The following is a 9917-nucleotide window of genomic DNA, read 5'->3' as shown; positions in this document are numbered from 1 at the left end:
GAGAGAGAGAGAGAGAGAGAGAGAGAGAGAGAGCTCCATTACCTGCCACACACTGTCCCTAATGTTTCTAGTGCTAGCTTACTTCATTCCTCAGGCCATTGGCCAGTATTATCTCAAGGAGACCCTCCTGGCTGATTATAGGTTGTTAATTATTTATCAGAGTACACATGAATTACTGATGTTCTTATGAACATGACTGCCTATTTGGTCTCCTCCCCACAAAACAGTTCAGCCTATGTTATGGCTGCCCTGCCTAGAACCCTGGAACATAGGAGGCACTCAGAAACCATTGAGGAGCTGCGTGGATGTGTAAAATCCTCCCCTCCTTGCCAGCTCTGGCCTAGAGGGTGGTCCCAGGGCCTGCAGGATCCCAAGGATCCCATGTGCCCTGGGACATGGTGCTGGGAGACATTAAAGGCAACACTTGGGCAGAAAGGGATCCAGCAATGAGGCTATCTGGGGGAACCCCAGAACCTCGATGAAGCTTCAGACAGGCAGAACCCCCTCTGCCATTTGGTCTCCTTGTGATGAGCCACTGTTGTCACATGGACTGCCTGTCACCTGACCAGTCCTGCCTCCTGCACACTGCCAGCCATTTGCCTCTCTCATCATCCCTTCTGCCGTCTGTGTTCTGACAGGAGCCAGGTCAGCAGCTCTGTGGACGTGGCCTGTCCTGGCTGTTGGGGAGAAGTGAGTGACGTATCTCAGACCTTCTCAGGACAATGTGTGACAGTGTGATCAGCATCCGTCACGCTGGATGTCCCTACCCTAAGCTCAGCATGGAGCTGATCTAGAAGAGCTCAGCTTCACTGAGCTTTGACAAGAAAGGTTCCTGTGGGTTTCACTACAGTCGGGAACCCTGTGGCATTGCATCATAGACCTTTCTTCCTGTCACCTGGGTCAAAAACACATGATCTGCATTCTTCCAGCGTGGTCCCACAAGACGGTAAACTGAGGCCTTGAGAGGAAGAGCTCCAAGGCAAGCAGAGCAGCTACCATTTTGCATTTGTCCTAACCACCCACACTCAAAGGATGAAGACATGGAGGCTTAGAGAAGGAGGCAGTCACTTAGAATCACCAGGCCTTTAAAGCTCTCAGGACCCCAGGAACGACAGCGCGCAGCCCGCTTACCCACGCAGTTGCCCTCAGGGTCCTGCAAGAAGCCGTCCATGCAGCGCTGCCGGGCCTGGCAGTAGAAGGAGCCTTTGGTGTTCTGGCATGAGAAGCCTGGTTTGCAGTTGTGTGTGCCTGTCACACACTCATCCACATCTGTCATACAGAGGTCGGGCATCAGGGGTGGGATGCAGGTGGGCCCCATTCACATATCCAGCAACCCTGTCACATGTCCCATCCTCACGCCACTGTAACCTCAGCAGTCACAGAGGTCTGCATCCTGGCAAAGCTGCAGAGCCGAGTCACCAGGGAGGCTCATGTCCCAGGAGTAAAAATGTCATAACCACATGCCCTGAGCTCCTCCATGATCCCGAGCTTCTCCATGCCCTGAGCTCCTCCATGGTCCCGAGCTTCTCCATGCCCCAAAGCTTTTCCATTCCCCGAGTTTCTCCATGCCCCGAGCTTCTCCATGCCCCAAGGTCCTCCATGATCCTGAGCTTCTCCATGCCCTCGAGCTCCTCCATGGTCCTGAGCTTTTCCATGTCCCAAAGCTTCTCCATGCTCCAAAGCTCTCTAGCTTCTCCGTGCCCCAAAGCTTTTCCACACCTAAAGCTTCTTCATGCCCCGAGTTCCTCCATGGTCCCCAATACTATGCAAAGCACATGTGGTGATTTATGTCATCCTCACAGCAACACACGATGTAGATCCTGTGACTAGCTCATCTTCCTGAGGGGGAAACTGAGGCACAGGCAAGGTTCCATTGCTATAGAATGTTAGGCACAGACAGAAAAACGTGAGAGGAGCACAGGAGCTCAAACCTGGGGCCCTGGCTGCGATCCTTCCTCCATATCAGAAGCCTCTATGCTTGCTGTTCCGTAGGCCAAAAACACCCTTCCAGGGAAGTGACCGTCGCCTGGATCTCAACTGCATTCTCACTTTTGTGGGGCCTTTATAGATCTGCACTAAAGACACGCCCTTCCACCTCCCATGGCCATTCTGCCACCTCTATTGTCCTCTCTTCCCCTACCAGAAGGTCACAGAAAGGTCACCTCACATCAGTGCTTCTGGTACCCAGAACCCCATCTGGCATTAAAAGAAGTTTGAGAAATATTTAAGATGCTTTAAAAAAAAAAAACTCTTCTTTTATAAAGCTAGAATTTCCCAGGGAAAGGAACATGAGCAGTCTTCTGTGGGGCTCCATTTCCACGTGCAAACAGGGAACTGAGGCACAGTGAGGGGAGAGACTGGCATAGAGGCCAGCAGGTGGTAGGAAGGCCAGGGGCAGATGGAGTGTGGGGGTAGGGACATCCCTGCGGTGTGGTCAGCCTGGGGTACACACGTGAGGCCTCAGTGATTTCTCACCCGTACACTCGCCATCCGTGAGCTCGTAGCCTGGCTCACAGGTGAGAGACTTGTAGCACTGGAAGGAGCCCGGCGTGTTCATACAGTGCTCATCCCGGGTGCACGTGTGCAGGTCCGTCACACACTCGTTAATGTCTGTGTGGAGATCAAAGCAGCTGTCACAGCCAGCAGGGGCTCCAGGTACACAGGCTAGCACAACCAGGTACCAGGAGGCAGAAAACCCCAGGCTCTGACCTCAGGTACTCACCATGCAGGGAGAAGCACGTGGTTGATGTCCCTCATCCAAGTATCCCTTTCATTCAACAGAGATTTATCACACCCTCTACGTGCCAAGCAGGGCTCTCGGCAAGAGGGATGGGTGAGTGAGCGAGACAGAAACACCTGCCCTTGAGTGGCCGCTTGGAGATGCTGGCATATGCAATGAGGTTGCTCAAGAAGGCTATGGGGACCACAGCAGGAGGAGGGCAGGCTGAGGTGTAGACAGGGCAAGCAGGTTTAAGGTAGGGACAAGGAGCACTGTCAGAAGGACGCGTCTGAGCAAGAATGTGAAGAGGTGACAGCAGGAGCCACTCTGACAGTCCAGGCAGAAGGAACAGTTATATGACAGCCCAGGTGAGTTCAGGACCAGCCCAGAGGCAGGAGTGGCTGTAGAGGAGAGAAGAAAATGTGAACAGATGAAGTTAGGACAAGCAGAGGATGGGAGCCATAGAGGGCTCCTGGTATAGGAGTGAGGGCATCCTGGCTGGAGCTGAAGAGTTTCGGAGGAAATATAATTATCCCTAGAGGGATGGTGGTTGGTACCACTGGGTGTGGGAGAGGGCAGGAGCAACAAGACCCACTGATGGGCAGAGAACCAGGAAGTTAGTCAAGCTTTGGTGCTGAGCAGCTAGGTAGATGCTCAGCACCTGGGAAGGGGCAGCCGGCTGGATCAGGTGTGTAGAGGAAGGTCCCAGAATTCTCCGGGGCTAGAGACTGACCTTTGGGCTCACTGAAGGAGCTGAGGGGAGTGGTCTGGTGGCTGAGGTCACTTTAGGGAATGGGTACATGAGGAAGAGGCCACGAATGGACATAGAAATATTATAGGAACGAGCAGCTGGGAGGAGGGAACAGAGAACTGACACAAAAGGAAACAGAAGTCACCAACCTAAAATTGCCTCCAGGCCAAGGCTAAGGTCCCATGGAGGCTCTGCCCAGCCCTGCTTCTCCTGCCTGTACCTGGGAGGTAGTGGCACTAGGCACAGTCTAATTGCTCAGTGCCACACTGGCCAGTGTTTAGTCTGTGCAATGTTCCTGGGGCCACACAATGGGTCAGTACAGCCCCTGACCTTCATGAGTGGCCAGTCCAATGGCTGGATCATGGCAGGCAGGGGAAGACACAAATGAAGACATGTGAGGTGCCCAGGACACAGCTCAGAGGACTGCCCGCCCAGGACCAATGCCAGCTGCTTCTCGGGGTGCTAACGTTTGAGTTGAATCAATGAGGATAACTAGGGGACCAGGTAGCAAAGTGGGGGAGGGAAAGAGGCCCTTCCAGGCAGAGATGGCATGGCCAGGAATAGGAACAGGGAATTGATGGTTCTGATCAGCCACCACAAAGACTTCTGACTTAGAGCTGGACTGGCCCAGGGAAGCAGACACCCAGGACCCCAGAAGTTTCCCACAGCTGGGAGGCCTCATTATTGAATGACAACAACTACCACCCAGAGGATCACAGAGGTCAGAAAGTTACAAGAACTGATGAGACTTCTTGTGATACGGGATGGCCATTTCACAGATGGGAACTCTCTCCCCCAAAGGGATGCCACTGGACTGAGTTATGCAGTCAGCAAGGATGAAGTCAGGGAATGTGGTCCAAGCTACACCCTTTCTTCACTGCTTGCTTTCCGCTGCAGGGGGGCCCCAGAGCCGAGGTTGCACCATCTCAGCTCCCCACTGTCCAGTACAGCTGGGAACTTTCATAAGAGTAAAGCACGGGGGGGTGGGGGGTGCTGTGTAGCAGAGGCCACGCCCCAGTCCCGTCCCCAGTTTCCAAGCCTCAGTGGCTTAGGAACCCTGCCAGAGCTCCTCCCAGGAACTAATGCATCTGACCTCCATGGTGACCTTCAGAGGTAGACACCATCATAGATCTCTTTCTTAGGGAGAAACTAAGGCTCAGAGGGGTTAGTGGATGTCAGCAAAGCCACACTTCATCTTAGCATGATCCTGTCCCTCCCCTGTCTGGGTTATTGCTCCACAGTGGAGCAACTGGGGAACCCCCAAGCCCCCAAGCGATATTTGCATGGAGCAGGAGAGAGGGCTGACAGTTTTTGCAGAACACAGAGGGAAGAAATAGAGCCTGCTCATAAATCTTGCTGAATGGAATGTAACTTGGCTTCCTTATCCTCGGGCCCATCTTCCAGCTGCTAAGGACCCTGCAAGCACAGGTCTTAGCTGCTGAGCCAGGGAGTGGCAGATGGGAGGATATCCTACGAAGGGGTTCACATGTCCCCCAACAGGCACACACAGACCCAGCCCACCCAGGAGGAGCTGTCACCACTGGCAAGCACGTCAGAGGGTCATGTTGTACCACGGCTGCAGCCAGGCAAACATGTTGGCCAGCGCTGCTGCCCAGCAGCACAGAGGAGTAAGAGGATATGTCCAGGCTGGACATGGTCCCCAAGCACAGACAAGACAGACAGGACTCCGGCCGCAAGCCCTGAGCACTCTGCCCAGTTTGCACCACCACACCTTTGTCTCAGCTGCCTCCTTGCTGCTCTGGGCCTGTCCTCTTCTCCAAGTCCAGCCCATTCCTGGAAACAGGGGTAGATTCCTCCTCCCCTGGGTGCCACTGGCAAGAATGACATCTCCTGTTGCCTGTGTCCCTGTCATAACATTGGCCAGGCTTCCTGACTTCCCCACTATTGCTGAGATGCCCAAGTCCAGGGCTTTTGTTTCCTCGGTGAGAATACCAGATGACCCAGACACAAGACAGCATGGAGCCCATCCTTGTTCACGGAACCCCAGAGTCCCCACCTACATAGGTATAGAGAGATAAGAGGCCCAGGCATGTGTGGGCTGACACAGGGCCCACACTCTCCATGTCCACTGAGGGAAGACTCAGAGAAGAAAGTGCCATCTGTGTGGCCCAGGGCCACATGGCAAACGGATGCTGACCTGGGTCATCTGAACCCAGTACAATTCACTCGCCTTTTGGGAGACTCCAGATAAATCTGTAGGCAATCTAAGTGTCTGAGGTGACAGGCTTCATGACCCAGGCTGTGTGCATACTGCATATGTCCCACAATCCTCCTGGTGTCAACAGCTTCCAATAGCTGAGAGAAGACAAGGTCCTAAGCCACTTGGGCCCTGCTTCCAGCCTAGGCCTCCCCACCTCCACACTGCTGCACAATCCTGCTGCCCACATCTGGCCTCTCAGTCCCTGACACAGCAGGGAGCTACCCCATTCGTTTTCTGAGTCACAGGTATATCCTGGAACATAGCCACTGAGGACAAGCGGGACAAGACACTGGGACACAAGGGTGTGACACAGAGCGCAGCAGGCCGCTGTGTGGGAGCTCACATGCAAAGGACGGGTCCTTTAGCATGTGGCATGGTGTGGTGGACTGGCGTGGAGCAGAGCAGACAGCCGTGGCACGAGCGGCAGGCAGGGGCTCCAGCTTACCCACACACTTCCTATGTGCGTTGAGGATATAGCCCTCTGCACAGAGCACTGTGTGGTTGACACAGTAGAAGGATCCCAGGGTGTTCACACAGAACTGTTGCCAGCTACAATCGTGAGTGCCCATCAGGCACTCGTCTTGGTCTAATGACAGCCACGGAAGGAAAAACAGAGGCTGTTAGAGACACACGGCTGCCAGGGGCATCCGGGGACAGAGAGAGAAAAACAAAACAAAACCCTCAAAAACCCTATGTGTGCCTGTCAATATGATGGCTGAACCTTGGACCCAAGTTGAGTTTGTAAAACTCAAAGATGGTAGAGAGCTGACTCCCGCTGCCTAGTAAGAGCAGATGGAGGAAGACTCAAGAGAGGGCAAGCAACGGCCCACACCACACCACGGGCAGCCTGTGGTAACGCCCGAGTCTGCAGCCGCCAAGGAATTACCAGCAGAAGAGTCTGCAAGTTCAAGGGCTTTGGGGTCCAGGCCGGCAGCATTCACAGAGGGGGGGGGGCTCCTGAGGCTGACAAGCTAGGCAGGTTTATGAAGTTTCATTACAAACCCAAATCTGAAAATGTTTTTAAAGTTCTCAGGCTGTCCCAGCAGAGAATTCCATGACTGTTCCTGAGAACAGATTGGGGCAGGCCTTCTCCTGTGTGGGTGCTACACGAGCCCTCACAGATGCTCTTTTGTAACCTCTGACTTCTACCCCTCAGCCCTTCTGCTGGGGAGCTTCTGGAGGGAAGAAGTGTGTGGGAGAAAGTTAACACCGGCTAAGCTGCATGGCCGGCAGAGGCAGTACACTGGGCACCCCGTTCCCAGGTCCCTGGTGGGGATCAGATCTGAAGACTTCTGAACCAAGACACCCTTCTCAGTCCCTAGAGCCCTGGGGAGAATCAGAGCCCACAGAAAGGTCGGTCAGTTGCCACATGCTGTACACCTTAGCTACCTTCTCTAGACTAACAGGATGACATCACTCATATACAAACTGAGTCCCCAGGATGATTGGACATGGGATCTGAGTTTCAGAGAGGAATGGGGGCATCCTCTTGGACAGACTTGGTCATCATATGCAGACACTCAGACCATGTCTTCTGAGCCCTGGACTTGTAGCTTGCTCTTCTGCCTCTGTGCAGATGGGAGAGGTAAGATCCTAGGACTGCTTAAGCTAGATCAGACAAAACTCACCGAGGAAGCCAACCAGCAAGTGTCAGAACTACTGCTCCCACTGTATACTGTGAGTTCTAGTACACAGTGAACCAGCTGAGACAGGACCTCACCTACACTGCTCACTGGGATAAAGGGCGTGGACTTTGTGACCATCATTCTCCATGTGCTTGTGAATGCCAGAGGAAGCTGTCACCATTGCCAACTCTCCCTCCATGACTGAAGTTCTTTCCACTTCATGTGTGAAGGGTGTGTTGTGTATGTTGGGGGGTGAGGGTGGATGCTGCCCCTGACACACTGACACATCACTCCCTTCTCTTTCTCCACCTCAGGCTTGAGCATGGATGAACTCAGATCACTATGCAAGCTCAGCCACAGCCCAGCCCATCCCTCAGGGAGCAGAGTCTGGGTTAGTATGGCCATGGGTCCTGGTAAGAACACATGTTCTGAGCTTTCCCCTAATCAGGACGTCTGGGGAGCCTGTAGAGTTCCCAGGAATCTGTGTCCAGTGGGCTCCAGGTGACACGGGACAAGTTCAGTTCTGAGAAACATCCTCTAAAGAAGCAACAGAGCGACCAGACAGGAGCTGGGACCTTGGACCTCTCCAGCACCATGGGAGGCCCATACCAGGAGCTCAGTGGTACCAGAGGGAACCACCTACACTGCTCTGCTGGGTTCTCTGTCACAACAGCTGAATCTCATGATCAGTGTGCGTTTGATGTCATGGTCACACCTTTCCTAAGCACTCACCACAGGACACCCTGATCTGCAAAGGCTAGAGGGTGATCCCGAGGTACTCACCTTCACAGGACACACCGTCCGCCATGATGGCGTAGCCAGGGAAGCAGGAGCACATGGCTGTGCCTCCGACAACACGGCATACCTGCCTGCAGGGCCCATTGTCTGAGGGAAGATTCCTGTAGTCAGAATACATAGGCCTTGGCCCTGACCACACTGCTTATCCCCCCACTCTGATATGGGTTGAGGTCTCCACTGCAGGCCCAGGGAGGAAGATGTGAAAAGATGAGATCCCCATGTCTGTGGCTCTTCACATGGACCCCAGGAAGTGGCTACAGTCCCAAGTGGCACTAGGAACAGCACTTTGGGTCTCTCCGACATTCCACTCAGAGGCCAAGCCTTTCCTCGAGGGCCAGGGAGGGCAGTGAGGAACAAAAGGCCAAAGGCAGGAAGGGAAGACTTCCCAGAATTCCTGAATGAAGACTTGGCTTTCCAGAAATGAGACCGAGCAGGTGACCCACTTGACCAGGGTCACACAGAGACCCAGAATCCCCTGATGTCACCTTCTCCTCCTCTCCCTCCTCCTCCTCAGTCATCACCAGGTAGGTCCCACTCTTCTACAAAGCAGAGGTATCTGATGGCCTGGACCAGCTTGCATACACCAGCCCCAGAGCCCACCACACCACACAGCCCAGACTTCTACAGCTCAGGCCCTCCCGGCCCTCCCTGCAGAGAGCACATCTCTCCACTCACCTTTGCAGGTGTTAGGTTGTGGCACAGGCAGTGGGATGGTGTTGGGAGACACTTGGGCAGACTCAGGCCTTGGTGCAGACTCCCGCACAGTGTCCAACTGAGGGGCACCTCTATCTGTTATGAGCGGAACATACAGCAGGGGGCAGGCTTACATCTTCTGTCTGGCCTTGGACACTCACAAGCAACCATACCAGGCACTGACGATGACTCACTGACCACGCCCCTTGTCCATTCATAGAGGAGGAAACTAAGGTTCTGGGTACAAACACACACACACCTTGGGCAAGAGCTATCTCACAGTTACTGGGAGAAGGCAAAAGAGGGAAAGAAGCAGCAGGTATCTAGACTAAAAAGCAGTTCCACCTCCATACAGTCATCAGGAAGAAAGGCACAGTGCTAGGGACACAACTAGGGCCTGGAGAGGGTCTCTGAAGCCCAAGCCCAGCTTCAGGCAGTCTTCAGAGTCCCCAGAGCTAGGAGCCTCCTCTGGTTTCTACCAGCATCAACCCAGAGTCAGGAGAAAGAGAGTCTAGCAAGGTCACCCCTCCACTGGCAGGACAAGCCTGTACCTGGACTGCCTACAGCTCACCTGGGCGGCAGGTGCGGCCGTCGCCCTGCAGCTCGAATCCAGGGAAGCAGGCACAGCGGTAGGAGCCCACAGTATTGATGCACAGATGCTGGCAAAGCTCCCCAGGGAGCAGCAAGCACTCATCCTGGTCATCTCCCGGCAGGCTATTGGGAAGTTCCGCTTCTGTGCCCAGTGACAGGGCCTCCCGGCTTGCCATCTCTGCCTCTGAAACTGGGGTGGTTGGTCAGCACTTGGAACATAGCCAACTTGACCAATGGGTGGCTGAGCCCACAGGATCCAGGAAAGCAACAGAGGCTCAATGGATGGTAATGATGGAGAAGTGAAGGAGGGAAGAGGGAGGAGGAGCAGAGGGCCGGAGGGGGAATGGAGGGATGGAGGGGAAATGGAAGGATGGAGGGGGAGAGGATGGATGAGGGAGGGGATGGAAGGAGGGGAGGGATAGGATGGAGGGAGGGGAGGGATGGGATGGAAGGAGGGGAGGGACGGGATGGAGGAAGGGGAGGGACGGGATGGAGGGAGGGGAGGGACGGGATGGAGGG

At 54.4% G+C, this 9917-nt stretch overlaps 1 protein-coding gene across 2 annotated transcripts in view; it reads right to left on the bottom strand.

Moving 5' to 3' along the window:
- The window catches only part of Fbln2 (fibulin 2), a 63276-nt gene that overhangs the window by 6557 nt on the left and 46802 nt on the right, over nt 1–9917 (bottom strand). Inside the window, exons 6-11 of one of the 2 annotated variants that reach the window (XM_005364882.3) lie at nt 9379–9588; nt 8790–8903; nt 8100–8201; nt 6137–6277; nt 2476–2610; nt 1132–1269 (exon numbers count right to left, since the gene is read on the bottom strand). In XM_005364882.3, the coding sequence (XP_005364939.2) occupies nt 1132–1269; nt 2476–2610; nt 6137–6277; nt 8100–8201; nt 8790–8903; nt 9379–9588 (840 nt within the window). The remainder of the gene's footprint in view (nt 1–1131; nt 1270–2475; nt 2611–6136; nt 6278–8099; nt 8202–8789; nt 8904–9378; nt 9589–9917) is intronic. The other variant, XM_005364883.3, reaches the window with a different exon arrangement.

The sequence above is a fragment of the Microtus ochrogaster genome, unplaced genomic scaffold, assembly GCF_000317375.1.
Source record: "Microtus ochrogaster isolate Prairie Vole_2 unplaced genomic scaffold, MicOch1.0 UNK1, whole genome shotgun sequence".
Taxonomy (NCBI): domain Eukaryota; kingdom Metazoa; phylum Chordata; class Mammalia; order Rodentia; family Cricetidae; genus Microtus; species Microtus ochrogaster.
This window is presented reverse-complemented; position numbering and strand designations above follow the sequence as displayed.